Source organism: Phyllopteryx taeniolatus, chromosome 8, assembly GCF_024500385.1.
Source record: "Phyllopteryx taeniolatus isolate TA_2022b chromosome 8, UOR_Ptae_1.2, whole genome shotgun sequence".
Taxonomy (NCBI): domain Eukaryota; kingdom Metazoa; phylum Chordata; class Actinopteri; order Syngnathiformes; family Syngnathidae; genus Phyllopteryx; species Phyllopteryx taeniolatus.
This window is the reverse complement of record NC_084509.1, coordinates 31,789,108-31,806,999: the sequence shown is the minus strand read 5'-3', so window position 1 is coordinate 31,806,999 and position 17,892 is coordinate 31,789,108. Positions and strand designations below refer to the sequence as shown.

General features: G+C 38.8%; 4 protein-coding genes and 1 long non-coding RNA gene across 8 annotated transcripts; 3 read left to right on the top strand and 2 right to left on the bottom strand.

Annotated features, from left to right (window-relative positions):
* The first annotated feature begins 15 nt into the window (after nucleotides 1-15).
* LOC133482449 (TPA-induced transmembrane protein) lies at nucleotides 16-7,021 on the top strand. 3 transcript variants are annotated; one of them, XM_061782599.1, is made up of 7 exons: nucleotides 16-379; nucleotides 1,522-1,599; nucleotides 1,830-1,898; nucleotides 2,348-2,496; nucleotides 3,590-3,750; nucleotides 4,758-4,883; nucleotides 5,501-5,661. In XM_061782599.1, exons 1-7 carry the CDS (start codon nucleotides 323-325, stop codon nucleotides 5,512-5,514), a joined length of 654 nt encoding a protein of 217 aa, XP_061638583.1. In that variant the 5' UTR covers nucleotides 16-322; the 3' UTR covers nucleotides 5,515-5,661. The 3 variants fall into 3 exon arrangements, with proteins under 3 accessions (XP_061638583.1, XP_061638581.1, XP_061638580.1); XM_061782597.1 differs by having other exon boundaries at nucleotides 29-379; nucleotides 1,833-1,880; nucleotides 2,364-2,496; nucleotides 4,813-4,883; nucleotides 5,501-7,021; XM_061782596.1 differs by having other exon boundaries at nucleotides 32-379; nucleotides 1,830-1,880; nucleotides 2,364-2,496; nucleotides 4,813-4,883; nucleotides 5,501-7,021.
* Nucleotides 5,560-12,065, top strand: guca1c (guanylate cyclase activator 1C). 2 transcript variants are annotated; one of them, XM_061782600.1, is made up of 5 exons: nucleotides 5,560-5,697; nucleotides 8,932-9,256; nucleotides 9,325-9,474; nucleotides 10,356-10,448; nucleotides 11,245-12,065. In XM_061782600.1, the coding sequence occupies exons 1-5, from the start codon at nucleotides 5,693-5,695 to the stop codon at nucleotides 11,371-11,373; spliced, it is 702 nt and encodes a 233-aa protein (XP_061638584.1). In that variant the 5' UTR covers nucleotides 5,560-5,692; the 3' UTR covers nucleotides 11,374-12,065. The 2 variants fall into 2 exon arrangements, with proteins under 2 accessions (XP_061638584.1, XP_061638585.1); XM_061782601.1 differs by lacking the exon at nucleotides 5,560-5,697 and having other exon boundaries at nucleotides 9,062-9,256; nucleotides 10,266-10,448.
* Nucleotides 8,547-9,171, bottom strand: LOC133482454 (uncharacterized). The gene is made up of 2 exons (XR_009789795.1): nucleotides 9,032-9,171; nucleotides 8,547-8,923 (listed from the first exon to the last, which is right to left on the bottom strand). It is a non-coding gene; the product is annotated as an uncharacterized LOC133482454 (long non-coding RNA).
* A 588-nt stretch (nucleotides 12,066-12,653) lies between the features above and the next one.
* LOC133482452 (mid1-interacting protein 1-B-like) lies at nucleotides 12,654-14,804 on the top strand. The gene has a single exon (XM_061782603.1). It carries the CDS (start codon nucleotides 13,852-13,854, stop codon nucleotides 14,242-14,244), a length of 393 nt encoding a protein of 130 aa, XP_061638587.1. The 5' UTR covers nucleotides 12,654-13,851; the 3' UTR covers nucleotides 14,245-14,804.
* Nucleotides 14,805-14,807: 3 nt separating this feature from the next.
* On the bottom strand, nucleotides 14,808-17,152 carry ndufc2 (NADH:ubiquinone oxidoreductase subunit C2). Its single transcript, XM_061782604.1, has 3 exons — nucleotides 16,908-17,152; nucleotides 15,820-15,963; nucleotides 14,808-14,932 (listed from the first exon to the last, which is right to left on the bottom strand). The coding sequence occupies exons 1-3, from the start codon at nucleotides 17,044-17,046 to the stop codon at nucleotides 14,883-14,885; spliced, it is 333 nt and encodes a 110-aa protein (XP_061638588.1). The 5' UTR covers nucleotides 17,047-17,152; the 3' UTR covers nucleotides 14,808-14,882.
* Between the last annotated feature and the right edge of the window lie 740 nt (nucleotides 17,153-17,892).

The window sequence follows — 17,892 nt, the reverse complement described above, 5'->3', positions numbered from 1 at the left end:
GTTTCACTTCCGGAAAGGTGACCAATCAGAGCGCAGGTGTTGTCGTGTGAGCGAAACCCGCTCTTCTCCCAGGCTCACCTGTCAGGAAGTTTCAGTGACACTGTGGAACATCGTGTTTCTCGTGTGTGTTCGAAACCTACCCGTGTCTCTTTAGTCGGACCGAGCCCAGGAGTTGTCCCACATTGCTTCCACCATTTGGCGGAGACGTTTACGACCACCCGCAGAAAGTTCGGTTACGTAGTAGTACTACTAGAGATATTTCCGGGTTCGAACTTTTTTTTTTTTTTTTTTTTTTGGGGGGGAATTTTGCTTGTTGGGCAATATGGATATTGAGATGGAGACCGTTAAAACGAACGGGAACGACACCGTGGCACATTTGGTGAGTAAATTATCATTTGTTTGCCAAAAATAACAACGTGGACACTTACTTGACCACACCTCCATTCTCATATTTGTTATGTTATTTTTTGAATTTAAATATCCATGTTAACATGGACGACTGACAGTCAATGAGTTCAAGTCTCTCTAAACGTCTCAATAGTGATCTACTGTTAGTCCACAACAGTTTTTTTTACTGCCAAATGTCCTGTATGATATTAAGTTGCAGTACAACAATCAATAAGGCTCGTTTTCCACAGTTGTTCCACTTTGAGTCGGTTTACTTTTGTGCTCTTTAAAGGCACAATATGTAACAACTTCATAAAATAAAATAAAACAAAATCAAGTGAAAAGTTGAGGCTACTCAGACTTCTCATATCAATTTCCACAGATGGCTTTATTTGTCTATGACACTGGCGGACCAGCCAGGACACCTCTCTTGTTGTGTTAGTGCTTTACTGTTCGGCGGTGCTTGTGCATCTCGAATGTACAATTTATTTGTTTTTCTCTGAAAAATATATAACTTTATTCTTGCAATATCATAACTCCGATCCCTAAAATATATATTTTTTCTCATAAATGTGTGAGAAGTTTTCTAAAAAAAAAAAGAACTTTAATGTTGTCATATTACGACTTCATTCTTTAAAATATACAAGTTGATTTTCATAATATTGCAAATTTCATCCTGAAAAGATACAACTTTTTATCTTGAAAATATACCATTCGTCGAACAGCAGAATTGCCCAAATTATTTTGAAACATTTTCGGAATGCAAGAAAAAAAAGTTCTACGGACAAGAAGAGTCCAGTTTCCTCGATTGCAAATTTTGTGGATTACCGCATGACCTGGATGACTGAGAATCTGTATAAAGGTAAAGAAAAAACAGCATTTTTAGCAAGCACATTGGTCTATTTTATTTTATTTTATTTTTTTATTGACATTGTGACAGTTACTTCAAAATGACTTCTCAAAAATGTACAATTCTTGTGAATCTGTGAGGGTTGTCTCTAATACTTGCTAAGGTTAAGTGGAGTCGCAGATACAAATTGTCAAAGATTGGTCATGCACAGGTGAAAACAAGCTAACCCCTGTAAACCATAACCCTTAAGTTTGATGTACTGTATAATGTGTGTGTGCCACCAGGGAACCACGGGGACCGGTGACAATCACGCTGACAGATGCCACAGCACCACCGAGAGAAGCGTGTTGCTGGGCGCTCAGGTGAGACTGACGCAGGAAGTTGCCGTGTGTAGGAACTGCTACCAGACAGCAAGTGTCCCCCCCACGCTGTCAAATTTCACAACAAGTGTGGAGCAGACGTGTATTTATTTATTTTTCCACGCTAGTGAGACACATGACTCACTTCTTCATTTAGCAGAAAGGGGCGGAGATTTTAAAGGAAGTATGGTGTATAAGTGTGAGCGTGTGTGTGTGTGTGTGTTTTGTTTCAGAAGAACGGTCAGAACGGCGAGACGATGCGTTCAGGACGTCTGGCAACTGAGGTATTCAGTACTTCTCAGGTTGTACTTTTAATCGTATTTACATATCTTATACTAACATATAACATAACTCATCTATCTATCTATCTATCTGGTCTTATAGTGGCTGAGTAGGCATTTCTTTACTTAACTGCAAAGCACCAGGCATTTGCATATTAGTTGTATACATTTATTTTTCAACTTTTTTGAAATAATGGAATAGAAGCAAAATGTTTAAAGCTAGACATTATTATTTTCATTAAATTCTGAAGTTATTCATAATATTATATTCAGAGTAAAACAAAAACAAAAATGAGATTTTTTTTATGGTGATGTGTGGAGTTTATTTACTCAACTAGCAGCTTTATGGGAGGGTTTATTTGCATTAATTTGACATTTTTAAAAACGTTTTTTTTTTTTAATTTTTTTATTCCCTAAGGGAAATTAGAAGTATGGCGTTACCTTGTTTTAAGTCGTGTTATTCGTGCAAGGTGTCCTTTTGTGAAGGAGGGTGCGGTGTACAGGGTGAAGAGGGAGCTGAGCGAGGCGGTGTGCGGCAAAGTGCGCCTGTGGATGCTGCTCGCTTTGCTCGCCGTCCTCATCGCAGCCGTCGTCCTCCTCTCTCTGGCCGTGTGCTCAGGTAACGCTCACGCCCGCAGCCCCGGAAGGCAAATTGTTGTATGTTCGCATGAGATGTCGGAAAGCTCCATCCGCGGCCACGTTTGATTTTGAAAAGGGACAGATGGGCAAGGTCATTCGTACAAATAAGTAATTCAAAATGAATTGAATTGAAAGGAATAAAGAACATTTCAATTTGTTCTTTATTACTAATTTAATTAAAATGAAAGAAAAGTTAGATGTATATTTTAGAATGTTATCTAACTTTTTTTTGTATTGTATTGTATATAATAAATAAATCGCCCAATTAATTATAAAAAAGAAACAAAGAAATAAATATGTAAAATTGTTTTTAAAATACATTTTCCGTGTCATTATTTTCAATAAATAATTAATCAATGATGTAATATAGTTAAAAAATGTTAACTGGATATGTAACATTTCTTATTTTATGTATAGTAAATAAATTACATATTTGATCAAATACATATTTAAATCTACATATAATAGATTTATTTGTAGAATTGTTTATTTTGCAAAAAAAGGATTTTATTTACAATAAAACATTTCTTTTAAAAATATTTTAAAAAGTAATAAGATATTGTTTTATAGTATACTATGTAACATTTAAAAATATGTTCATATATGTACAAAACAATAAGTTAACCAATTATTAAATAAATAAAACAAATGTGAACTGTACGTGTAAAAACTTTTCATTTTACTATCCTTTATTTTTATTTAAAATAAATCAATTAATAAATAGACACATGTTGAATTCATATTTAGAATGGTTTCTTTTACTAATATTTAGATTTTGCTATTTAAAATTAATCAGTTACTTAATGAGATCAATAAATAAAAACACAAAAAATACATTTGAACTAATTACAAAAAAAGGCTATAGATTTTCCACTTCGGAGTTAAAGTGATCATTTTGCTATTTCTTTGGCTTTTTGCTGTGTGATGTCACTACTGAAAGGTGCAAGTGATGGCAGAGAGCAAAAGTGTGATGCCAACAACTGAACAGGAAATGGAATTTGCTGTTTAGTGACATGTCAAATATCAAAATAATAACTTCACGTGGTCCATCTGGCTCATCTCCCTCCGCGCAGCCGTTCGCGAGGACCCGGACGAGAAGTTCGACCGGTCTTCGTTCCGAGTCGCTCGCCTCTTCAACGGCAGCTTCCGTCTGCCCGGCCTCGCGTTCGCCGAGGACCTCCTCAGCATTTCCTCCGATCGGAGCCGAGCCCTCGCCAGCGACCTGGAGGGCAAGGTGAGACAGCTGTGACGAAAAGCGAAATGGTTTCTTTTTTTTTGGGAGCCGCAGTGTAGTTTATTTTTTTTTTGTTTAACTCCCCGGACGTCCGATTGCTCTTATGTCATCAGTAGCGTACACGCAGCTCACAGGGACTTCACTTCCTTCCTGCAGTTAAGACACCAGCAGCGATACATACATAAATATAGCAATGCTTACTTTTGTCGTTTAAAAACAAAAATATAGAGACTTCCATTTCAAAGAAAACACCCAAATGGCTCCATGTACTTATGAATATGAATTACATGAATAATATAGTCTCTATATGATCCAGATGAATTACTTCAAACTGAAACAAAGTGCTGTACACAAATAATAAAAATAATCATTATTATTTGTATCATTACTATTATTCGAAAAGTATTATAATTATTAATTATAAAAAAAATAATAATTCACTTTGTTTTCAATTACATACCTATAGATTTCATTTCTATTATTATATTCCTTTAATTTAGTTCCTGAGCAATATCCAAACGTTGCAAAAAAAATAAAGAATTAGAGAGAAGCTAATTACGTATGTATGTGAATATTTAATTTTAAGAGATTTATTTATTTATTTTTAAGTAAAAGTAGTGGTAAGCAGAGAAAAGAAAAGTAAAATGAAAGCCTAAATATAAGAGAAATATATATATATATACATTGACTTTTTATTTATTTGTTCAGTTATTTCAGTTGAATTACTTAATAACATGCAACCTTAAATACCTGGAAAATAAAAATGGATGTACAGTGAAAAAATAAATAAATGCTGAACTCCATCAAACCAACTTGAATTGAAATGAATGCAATGTAATTCTTGTAGCTGAATTTCTGATCCAAATCCAAACAGTGTTGTTAGAGGCCTTATTCTTTCATTTGAGGACTTTATTGTTTGACATTGAAAGTTTGTCGTTGTCTATGACCCACGCACTCGCTTCCTGTGCCTTGACATGCAAATATGCCGGGAATGCGCTCGTGAGAAGCTCGAGCGTCTGCGTGTCCCAACCCGATGACGTCCTCTCCTCCTCTCCTTCCAAGCTGTCAGGCCTGTACAGATCTTCCCCTGCGCTCGGACGCTACTTCTCCAAAGCGGAAATTTACGCTCTCCGGTAAGCGTGACATCTAACACTGATATGTACCTCGCCCTACGAGTGACCTGTCTTATGAGTTTTTCGTCGTCGCTCAATGATTTGGGTTTTTTGTCTTGGTTTTTGGCGAGCAAAAATTGGAGTTACGAACGCTAGATCGTGGAAGGCAACAGCAGATGGTGAATTCCTCAAAATTCTGATGAGTTAAAACGAAACATAAAACAAAGAATTGCACATTGTGTGTTTAAGCAAGCTGGATAACTTATGAAAGCTTTTTGCTAAAACGCAATGTTAATTCTAAACTTTTTAACAACTTGTATTTGAACACAATAGGTAGGAACCCGTGCAGACATGTGCGAAAAATATTCTAATATTACTTTAGAAGAAACCGTCGTGTATTATTATGTAACTATTATACTGCCCCTGATGGCCGAGGCGTAAAACAGAAGGAGCAGCACAATGTCAATTGCCCTTGAAGCATGAAATCATGATGCATAAACTGTTTAATCTGTCACATTCTGTTTCATAATTATATTAGTGTATGTTGATGTAATATTCAATACTGTCGAGTGCTCTTTTTCTTGTCAAAAACACAAACATTCCAACGTTGAGCTCGTCGTCGTCTTCTAATTCTCCAGGAACGACTCGGTGATCGCCGAGTACCAGCTGACGTTCGTCATGCCCGAGGAGCACGAGGAGCAGCTGCGGAGCTTCACGCTGAGCAGGGAGATGGTGTACAACGTGCTCAGACAGTTCCTCTCCGATCAGCAGGATAGCGACGCCTCCGCCGCGTCCTCTTTGTACATCGACCCTGTTTCCCTCAAGTTGTCATGAGGTGGGTTGTTTTGCCTGCTTGTTCTCCAAAGTGCACATGACGGCACAAGTGCGGGCAACCACGCAGTCACACATTTGCGGCATACAAATCATCTTCGACGACCAAGCATTAGCGTGTAAATGTCATTATTTATAGAGACGTAAAGGAGGTACACCTGCACAATGTCAAGCGATCGTTATTAGGAGTCAGGCTCGGGTTACACCCTGGGGTGGTCGCCAGGCGGTCACGGGGCAAGTGTACGCCAACAAGTGTTCACACTCACATGGACAATTTAGTCGACAAATAACCTAGCATGCATGTTTTGGGGAGTCAAACCCAGATCTCCTGATTGCAAGGCAGTCATTCTTACCACTTGATCATCGTGCTGTAAACAAAATAAACACACACAAAAAAAAAATAAATAAAAATATATATATATATATATATATACATATTTTAAAAAATCATTCACTCAATTGTAATAAATATATTTATACGTACTTAATAATAATAATATAATACTGGATTGTTCGTTTTCCAAAGAATTGAGTTGAAAGCTCATTGCGAGCTCACATCAGTTAGATTGTGCCGGTGTACCTCATGAATGTATGTCCAAAGCGGCTGGGTTTAGTTTGCTGTCGCATACACGTATGACAGCTTTGACATTCATATGAACGCGTGGGATCAGTGTCATGTAAAACAGAGTATTATTGTCTTTGTAAAGGCGAGTTGTGTGTATATTTTAAAAAAGCTTTTTATGATATTAACTGGTGAATATTAGCGAGAGGATGGCCTTCGAGTACATGATAACGATCCCTCTTTTTGTTGTAAACTGGAGGATTGCTGACTCCATTTTGGAAGTGTTTTTCTTGTGGTGGAACAACAGAGGGCGCAGATAGATGTTTCCTGTACACTATGTCTATTTCTGTCTATTTCTGCTCACTGACAAATGGACCAGTAAATCCTCACACACTTTTTATTCTTAAGAAAATCCTCACAAAATGTGGATTTACATGTTATTCCTGTCCAATGACTAAAATGCAAGTCCACATTAAAAAAAAAAAAAAAACCAAATTATTATGATTTAATCTCGTAGGTATTGTCCCTTGCTGTGTTAGCATCAAGGGACAAAGTCACTCACTCTGACCGTAATCCCGCCAAAAACCTATTTTGCCGCTGACATGTTTGTCTGCGCCACTCACCGCATTCAACGTGTTTATGCCAAATTGTCGGGAACAAACATCCCGATGCTATTTTGTTTTCATCAAACTAGTTACCACATCATCGTCCAGACCGATTGAGGTTGTTCTTGACAGTTCCCATTAAAGGCCTCATGTGTGCCGACTGTGTTTGGCTTTTTATTTGTGTGTGATTCTACCGCAGAAGAGGAACTGTGTCATGATAACCCTAGAACAGGAAATGGAGATCAGTACAATGTGAGCAATACAATTGGCACCGTGGCTAACGACTATACATAGGAAATGAGCTGAGAAGCTTGACGCTTCCTGTTCCTGGCATTTTCGAAGAGTGAGTAGTTTTACTTGATTTCGAACAGAAGTACAGATGCATGTTGTCTAATCAGGTGTGTTTGTAATATATTCTATATCATCCAGGGGTGCTTTGAGATACAAAGCAAGTGCTGATTTCTTTCCCCGAGATACGAGCTGTGTTTCAACCAATATCTGTATGGTGCCAGTCAACTCGACTCACTTCACAACAATGCGGTTTGGCGAATGGTGAACGATTCTTCAAAAAAGGAGGCTTCGAGCTTTTGATTGCCACTCCCGGTGAACATTTACTGCCAAACCAAACGTAAAACAAAGAGAATTTAGTGTATTTAAATCAGCAACAGCGTTGCCTTGGGGAAGTCAGGTAAGCTTAATCCTACCAAGCCATACAAAAGGCCATAGATGTGCTAACAAATAGCATCAAAGTCACCGCGTTCAAACGATGGATGTTTGAACACAAACGGTGAAGCAACACATTGAAAGATCATATAACGATATTCACAGGCGTTATACTCTGTGAAGAACAACTCACCTTACTGCATCTTACTGAGGAATTGTGACCGTATATCTGTATGTCTGTTTATACTGCTCCTAAGTGGCCAAAGCGCGTACACCGGAAGGAGCAGCACAATGTCCATGGAGATAAAGCAAAAATGGTTTCATTTTTTTGGACATTTTGTTTTGCTATGTTGTTACTGTGGGTTTTTATGAAGTACAATATTATAAGAGCGCAATTTTTCAGATTAAAAAGCACTGTTCTTACCATTCACTCCAATGGGGAAAGCTGATTTGAGATACAAGCGTTTTTCTAAAGTCGTATCTCAAGTGTACCTAATGATGGGAGATTTTACAAATTGTGATGATAACCATAAGGCAGGAAATGAAATGTCAACATTTTCCCCAGCAGATGCCGCTGTACGTAAATAGCACGTAGCTCGAAGCATAGCGGCACATGTACGAGATTTTATTGTAGGAAAAACTGTCTGGATTAGACTATGTTTTGCTCCGGCCCCCATTCAAAGCAGCAAAATAGAGACGTGCTGAAAACAGACACTATGGGATGGAGAGCCATTTTTTCCCAGATTAGTGCAGCAGAGTTCCACTGAGGCCACTCGTGGGTCAGTGCTGCTCTCTGCTTAAACTTGTATTTTTCATTCTCATTTTACAACAAATTTTTGTGCGCGTTGCCATCTGTATATTTTTAACAAGATAAATCTTGAAAGTATGCAATATAGCTTTGTCAGTTTGCCACTCAGCTCCTGTACTGGATCTCAGTGTTTGTAAAGAAGGGTGCAAACTACATGTTATTATGAGAACCATGCTTATGTATTATCACAGGATATTGCACAACCATCGTAGAGGAAATATACACCGCACATTTTAGTGGCCTTTTATTGTGGACCGCCGAAAGTTTCCCAGTCAAAATACATTCTTCGATGGACTTTTCGCCCGATAGAAAAACATTGGTTCGGGGGCACCGACCAACCCCCCCCCCCCCCCCTCCCCAGGCTACTACCTCTCGTAGTGATTTGAGTTCTATTTTGAATGGAAAGGAAGCTTGATGCCAAACATACAAGTGACTTAAGTACAAAATAAGGCTCTGGTGTCTGCTCATTCGAGGAAGGTCGGCGTCTTGCCTCGGAAAAGCAAGACCTCACCCATCACGGTGCCGTGTCCCGGAGCTTCTGAGAAGTCTTGCCCCTGTTATCCCATTAAAGGGTTATGTCTGCTTTTGGCTCCTGGCAAGATCAAGAAGATTACATTCAGCCTCTGGCGCGGGGCCTTTTCAGCCAGTCGGCCGACTGACGTTCCCCTCGCCGGTTCCGTTCCCGCCGGGGCTTCTCTACCTGCGCATTGTGAAGAGCAGTCCGGCCGGCATGGGCGCTTATGGCTCCAACATGGACGACATCCTGGAGGAGGACATGCACCACTGGTACACCAAGTTCATGAGGGAGTCGCCGTCGGGCCTCATCACGCTCTTTGAGCTCAAGACTATGCTGGAGCTGAACGGCATGACGGCGGAGGCCAGCAGCTACGTGGACCAGGTCTTCTTCACCTTCGACATGGACGGGGTGAGAAGAAGCAAAGTATATGAGAATCAATAATCTGAGTGAATTTCTCATCTTGTTTACTTTTGCAGGACGGCTACATCGACTTTGTGGAATACATCGCCGCCATCAGTCTGCTCCTGAAGGGAGAAGTCAACCAGAAGCTCAAGTGGTACTTCAAGCTCTTCGACCAGGACGGAAACGGCAAAATCGACAAGGATGAAATGGAGACCATATTTAAGGTACGTCGTGTTTGTTTGGTTTTTTTACGACTGGGAGATTCCAAAAATGTGTGAGTGCTTAGTGGAAGTGGGCTTAAGTGAATGAAAGTTGACACAAGGTCTAATCCAGGACTTCTTATTTTTAGCCTCACTGAACTAGTCTGCACTTTCTCATACTTCTACCGTGAGATACAAAGGAACCTCGAAAAGTTGTGCAACTTGGAAGTGAATTGGAACCATGCCAATGTGAAATTGCAATGGAAGTTTCAAAATTGGTGAATTTGGAGTTAAATTCAGATTTCCACTTGTGCGTGGCCTTAAGACCAAGCCAATGTGAAATCAAAATGGAACCTCTAAAAAGGCTACAGTTTGGAATTCAGTTCAATTCGGGTACTTGCGGCATGAAAACCACCCCACTGTGCATTTCCAGTGGAACTTCCACAAATTGCTGCAATTTTTAGTTTGATTCAGGTTTGCTATTTTTGTACGGCAGTAAGACCGTGCCGATGTGTATTTACAGTGGAACCTCTGAAAATAGCTAAAATATTTAGTTTGATTCAGGTTTGCAATTTTTGTACGGCCGTAAGACCGTGCCGATGTGTATTTACAGTGGAACCTCCAAAAGTGCTACAATTTGGAGTTCAATTGATGTTTACAATGCTGCACAGTCGAAAGACCGTGCCGATGTGAAATCCCAACGGAGCCTCCGCAAGTGCTCAAATATGAAGTCCAATTCAGTTCAGATTTGTGCTGGCTGCTGTACGGCTGATGTGGATGTACAGTGGAAACTTAAAAGTCCTATGTCCCAACAGTATGGCTGTATGGCCGTAAGACAATGCCGATGTATCTTTTCTGTATTGGGTCATAAACCGCATGCCCCTGAGCAGAGCATCTCCCACCAGGCCATCCAAGACATCACGAGGAGCTACGAAATTCCCCCCGAAGAAATCGTCACGCTCATCTACAAGAGGATCGACGTCAACGGGGAAGGTGAGGTCAAACCTGCACTCGTGCATGCGCACCCTAAGAAATGGGCGAATGCTGAGAGACCAGCATTTGTACTCGTGCTATCAAACGTCAAAGATTCATGTGAATATTGAGAGTCGGCCATTTGTGTGAATACTATTCGTTGATTTGTGTTCATGCTGCGAGATTATATATCAGATCCGTCTGAATGCTGAGGGACATGCATTTGTACAAATGCGATCGAGCATTTGATTACATGTTCAACGAACATCCGTCTGAATGCTTCGAGAAAAGTATCAGTACGAATGCTATAGAGCATCAAACAAATATTCACGTACATACATTGAGCATTCACTCAAAGGCCGTCAAATACAATCTCTGTATGCTAAGACAGAAAACATTCGCTGCATTGGTTGTCAAAAACATGCTGAGAGACGAGCATTCTCACTGCTGCCTAAAAAAAGAAATTGAGTGAAAGCGTCGAGAAGCTACTACTTCAACATTCATGTGAATGCTGACAGACAACCATTGACACATTGATGCTACAATGCTACGAGATAAGCATTCATGCTATCAAATGATGAACTGAGTCCATGCCGGGAAACAGTACAACGATTTACATTAACGCTATTGTATATCCAAAAGTGTTGCGTGGATTCGAAGCGATAGCCATTCACACTTAACGCGGTGGAAAGGTTTTGTACGAATGTCGAGACAAGTCGTCATGGGGTGTGCTATGATATGCTGTTATATAAGTCTCGCTGACATCATCTCTCAGCGTTCATGTGAAATTCTGGACACCCGCCATCTTGTTGCCCAGGTGAGCTGACCCTGGAAGAGTTCATCAGCGGTGCTCGGGAGCACCCGGACATCATGGAGATGCTCACCAAGATGATGGACCTCACCCACGTACTGGAGATTATCATCATGGGACAATGCAAGAAGTCCAAATAGCGAGCCGGGAGGGACGCCACTGCACCTCGCCCCCTGGCGGAGCCTTCTTTTATCCTGGAGAAAACGGCGACGGGCTCAACTGCTTGGCTACAATGTAATGAGTAGAGGCTTCATCGGGTAGGAACACTATTGATTTTGATCCGTGGGCCAGGTAGCTGAGATGAAAAATCCAAATCGGATTTTTTATTTTCACCAGTCACAATTGACGACAAATGACGGCCGTTCAAGTCAAATATTTAAAAAAAAATCATAACACAGGACACAAGATGGCTGAAGTAGTCAAATGTCAAAAATAAATCATGCACAGGCATGTTTTTCAGCTCCTTTTCAACATTTCTGGGATTTCCAGTTCTGAACCCTATCGATTGTGGGCGGTGGGAACTCTACGGACTTTCAAGTGAGCCATCACAAGATGGCTGAAGTAGTTCGAGTCAAAAGGAAGAATTTCTTTTCTATTCAACTTCAAATTTCACAGATTTCAATCTGTGAACCCTGTTGATTTTGAGTCGTATCTGCGACAGTGGATTTCCAGTTGTGAACACTCTTGATTTTGAAAGGATAGATGGTGCAAGTGTACCGAATGTTTGAAATGGATTCCACGATAAGCGTTGGCTGCGTTTGCTGAGTGTTTCTTCAATGGACCCGCCACAACAGACCGGAAAAGCTTGAAAAAAGTCAGTCCCCGACACCAATTTCCCCAATCGACGCGAAAACTCCAAAAAGGTTGGGAAAGACAGATGGCCGATGCCTAGCCAGGAGTTTCCACACACTGGAACGCAACTCAGCACAAATTCAAACAAATCAATCAATCAAACAAACAAACTCGATAAACCCGGGTTACCAAATATGGTTTCACTCAGCTGATCAGCAAAGCACATGATGCCTTTTTACAGCAGGGCTGGCGTTAATAATTCCCACTTGCTAGTTCTTATTGGTACTTTGACGAAACTCAAAAGATTTCATTGAATTGATAACTATTCTCCATTTCATGACCCTTTTTTATGAAAGTCCAAATCAAGGCAAAATATTATGTTTGTTCTTTGTCTGCCAAAAAAGTTCTTCTTAGCAGGTCATTTTTGTGTACGAATTTTATTTGCTCCAAGCATTTTAAATTAAGTAAAATATTACAAATGTCATTATTATTATTTTTTTCCTCAAAGTCCAGCTTTTGTCGTGTAGGAATATTTGTATTTGTATTGATAGTGACTATATAGCTAGCATCCAGCACGGTCGAGTTACTTTTTTCATGGGTGGTAACGGGCTGGCTACGTTGACTATATTTACGAAATCTTGCGCAGTAGAATTTTCCTCTTCGGTTCGCGGACCATTTTTGCTCAAATTAAGTCATATATTCCTCATTTCATTACTTTTTGAGCTTGTTGATTTAAGCCCGCTTTCTACACTGTAGGAACATTTCGTTAGCCTTGTAGCATCGTTGGCTAAGTTTTATTTGAACATTTTCAGAAAACAGGAAGACATTTTTTTTTTTTAGCAAGGACATCAGTATCATCAATTGATATTCTAACAGTAATCCAAACGACTTGCAATGATGCCGTGAGGCTAGCGATTTGTATCAATGTATACTACCAGTAACATCCATCACATTCTGGTTACTTTTCCGGTGGGTGGTTTCGGGCGAGCTTTGTTCACCTGTTTTATGGAATCTTGCCAAGTCACACTTTCCTGTTCTGTTGGCTGAAAATGTCTTCAATGAATTATTTTCATTTTTTTTGGGAAACAGTTTTATCTGTGTTAGGATAATTTCATTAGTCTAACAGCAAAGTTGCTGGTTTTATTTGAACGTTTTCTTAAAACGCCAGAGTTTTAGTAAGCACATCGGTATAGATATTGTAACAGTAATTAAAATGACAATTTATACTAATACTGACAACTAAATACTACTGATTGAAGACTCCAGATTGCCCTTCGGTGCGAATGTGCACGCGAATGGTTGTTTGTTTCCATGTGCCCTGCGATTGGCGGGCGACCAGTTCAGGGTGTACCCCGCCTCTGGAGCCGAAGATAGCTGGGATAGGCTCCAGCACGCCCGCGACCCGAGTGAGGACAAAGCGGTACGGAAAATGGATGGATAATATGCCATATTTGACTACTTGTTTTTTTACAGTGTGGGCAAATTTATAGTCATTCAAATACCGGGACTGTCTATATAACAGTCACTTTTTCAGTGGGTGGTTTTGAGGCTAGTTATATACAGTACCATTGCATTGACTTGTCATGTCAGGTTTTCCATTTTGCATAGATTACATAACATTCCTTATTTCATTACTCCCCACCCCCTTGTTTTTTTAAGCCCAACTTTTGCACTGTACCCATACAGTAACACTGTTCAAGTCAAACAAGAGATAAGCCTTAACACCAAGTAGCACCCGGGTCGTTGCCAGACGAGTGGCACGATGTGCTTACGTAACCGTAGCGCTTGTATAAATCCGGACGAGTCCAGGAAACGCAGTCTCTTCGATGAGCGAAATCATGCAGTCGGCGGAATTAAATCGCAACAGCCTGCTGCCGGCCTTGAGGAGCTACAGCTCGGCGGTGAGGAACATGGAGCAGACGGTCCTCCTGCCCAGCCTGCTGCGAGACGTCCCCGCCGAGGAGGACCGAGAGGCGCCTTCCCAGGATTTGTACGGCGACTACCTGATGCTCAAGTCGGTGAGGAACGCAGTGGAGAGCGGACTGGCGCAACCCGAGGACAAGAGTAAGTCCAAGGTCCGCGTGAGCGAGGTGCTGCTGGAGCCGGAGAGCCTCCTGCGCTTCCACCTGACCGGACTCTTCGCCGTCGTCAGCCAGCTCACGCGCAGGAGCCACAGGCTGACGCAGAAGTACCTGGACATTGTCGGCATCTCCAATTAAATGGGGACTTATTTGAATAGGTGAAATCCAGAAGTTAATTTGTTCTTTTTTTTAACAGAATACGGTAGAATGAACACAACTACAGCAACAAACCCTATGATTATCAGAACTCAAGCTAAGAAAACCATCACATTGGACTGTGTTGATGCAAACTTTGACCATTTTCTTGCATTTGGACAGAGGGGAAACAGTTCGGTTCGGTCAATGACCCCAAAAGGGGGTCAATAGAAGGTAGAATTAACTGATATAGAAGTGGTCATTCTGACCCGTTTACACCAGTGAGCTCCTTTTCAAGTACCATCTCCCCCTATATTGTTTTGATTGTCCTTATACTTCCGGGAATTGTTTGTGTCCGTCCGGGTGATGAGTAAAGGAACGGGTCACTCTGCTCAAACTGCCTGCTCGTCATTCTTTCATCCACAACAGGGAAAGTGGTCGACGGTCCCAAGCACTGTCTGCATTTCCACAGGTTCCCGCTGAAACATGCACCTGTTCTTTGGGAAATCTCCATACAGTTAAGAGTAAAAAATTTGGACAAGCGAATAAAACATTGAACATGAGACTATTGGATTATGTTGTATTTATTTTTAAGCAATTATACAGGGGAATACTGGGCACAATGAATGTGACGTGACAGCTCAGCGCACAGGAATGAAAGGCTCCACAATCTCAGCAAAGGTCCTCTTTTCTAGTGAGAACAAGAGCAAATATGTTCATTCACTACAAAACACATTTTGGGGGAAAATGGAGAAGGGGATTATAAATCAAACAACATTTTTTTTTTTTAATGACTAAATTGACAAATGATACGTGACAATTTATTTTATTCTTAAATATTTGTATTTTCAATAAATAATAATCTTACTTTCATCAGACCAAATAAGTTTATCGTACATGATACACCACAATTATTTAACAATTCAATTATATTTTATTTATAAAGCACTTTAAATAACTACAGCTCAAACTAAATTAAGTTTCATTTTAATAAATCATAAATGTATTAAGTGTTTTATTTAATCTTTACAAAATTATTGACGAAGTAGTACAATTAAAAAATTTTTTTAGGGTAATATATTTGTATGATTGTATTCTGCCTTATTAAAATGCGTTGTTATAAAAAAGGGACAAATACACTACACGATATTACAAAAAACAAACTTCTAAATTGATTTGAACTTTTTACTATTAAAAAGACCAAATTATTTGCAAACAGATAACATATGACTATGTATTTTTTTCCAAATTTTGGATTATTTATGCAAATGATCACACTCTTTACATGATTTGATAAATACATATTTTTTTAAAATAAAATTTAAAAAACTAAACTAAAAAACGACAGTATATACTTGGCATTTATAGTTACCTATGGTCTATATGTAATATATATAAAAAAAAAAAAAGAGAGACATTCAAATTAAGTGTAACCAGTTTTGTCTTTTTCTAGCATTCTAATTTTTAAATGCGGGCACTGTATAGAACCCTTTATAAATAAGTCAATAAATACAGACATATGATATATATATATATATATATATATATTTTTTTTTTTTAAACAGCAAATGAACTCACCCTTGGGTGCGAAATCTTCCGGGTGCAGTTTCATGTACTCGTTCATGTCTCGGTCCAGTTTGGCGTGCACGTAATTTTCATATTTAGTCAGGTGGTAGCCGATGAACCAGCCGATCGTCGCCATCAGGGCCTGTCGATGAGCTCCTGACAATCACAGGAGACATTAAAAGGCGTTTTATTTTAAACAAGAAATAATTATACACACAAAATAACTTTCAATAAAAACTATTGATGAAAATAAAAAATATCCAACTACCATTTATAGCCTCAAAAAGCAAAAGTGCAAAATTGTAATTACAGTAAATGTATTATTTTAATGGAAAAAACGTTTTTAAAAATACTGTTTTGTTTATATAACAAATTAAACCATTTAAATCACGTTTTGGCAGCCATTTCAGTGGTACTTAATACCCCCTGCCCCACTCCATTGAAAAAATAAAAATAAAAAAATCTTACCCCTTATTTTGGCCTGCAACTAATGCTTATTCTAACAATCATTTAATCTGTCAATATTTCTTTTATGAATAGGATAAAAAAAAGTTTTTAATTTCCACCCCTTTATTTTAAAACAGGACATTATCTCATAGAAAGCAGAACATGCAAAAAATAAATTGATGACTCAATTACTGGTTTGATCTGTAAGCATCAGAAAATGTTGATCATTGTTTTTCAAAGTAAAAACGGATGTTTGTAAATGTCTTATTTTGAATAAACACTATGTTAATCAGTCTGCTTTCAAGGAGGATGAGGGAAATCAGAATATTTATTGTTGAGAGGCTGAAAATTTGAGGATTTGGACAATTTAATGTTTAAAAAAAAACAAAAAAAGGTCTCCAAGCTATTTATCGATGATCAAGATTGTTATTAAAACAATTAGGGACCATGAACGGTAACAAAAATGAATTTGCTTCTTAAAATGTCAGAATACATATTAAATGTAATTTTTTTTGGTTAAAATCTTTATTATGTGACGATGCATTTCAACACGTAAAACACTTTGAGTCCTCTCTTCGAGGAGTGCTATGTAAATCAAATGTGATTCCTTACATGAATGGTTCCATTTTTGCTAGCATGCTAATGGTGCCAACCTGACTTTAGCGGCGGCCTGTGGTTGATGGCGTTCTGGAGCATGGCGGTGCACCAGCCCACGCCGGCTAGCCACATTGAGTTTGGGTTTACGAGGTCGGGCGGAGGGAGCCCCTTGCCCTCGTCCGGAATGAATCCCATGGCCCACAAATTCCCAAAAGACGTCCTTCTGTCTTGTCCTGACCTCCGAGATTAGCGAGCGTCGTCCATTTGGCTTCCGCCTTCTGGAGGAAGTTGAGGCGGTGACGTCACGTTCAGACAGGAAGTCGACTGAAAACAAGGCAGGTGGAAAACAACAACAGTACATAGTTCCATTTTTTATTTTATTTTTTAAATAAAAAGAAAAGTCTGGAAATGTGTTTTTGCTGTTATACAATGAATATACTAATGCAGTTAAATAAATCTGGCGGGCCTTTTTATATATTTGAAGCAGAAGTGTTTAAATCTATTTTTAAAAATTACACTCTTTTTAATTGAAGAGGTTTCATATTTTTTTTATTTAAAATAATTTACTCATGTATTTATTTAAAAATACAGTAAATGTTTTTAAGAAGCAGGGGATTTTAAAATGTTTTAAGTTTAAAAATTCCTTGTGTGTTTATCGGACATAGTTGGCAAAATAAAGATGATTCAGATTCTGGTTAATAGTAATATTTGGTGATACTGTATAATAATTCAATTGTCAGTAATTTTGTGTGCGAGCTTGTGTATTTTTAATGAGCACATTATTTATTTTTTAAAGTTGAAATTTCTTTAATAACCATGGGGGGCTTTTTTAATTATTCAAATTTGCAATCTTATTTTTATGTTGTAAAATCAAATTTGTTTTATTTCTTGTTCAAGTTTTGATTATTTTATTTATTGTTATTCATGAGTATTTTAATTTTTTAATTTCATAATAACAATTATAATTGATAATTATATGTATATTTAATGTTTTCTCCGGGCACTCCGGTTTCCTCCCACATCCCAAAAACATGCACGAAT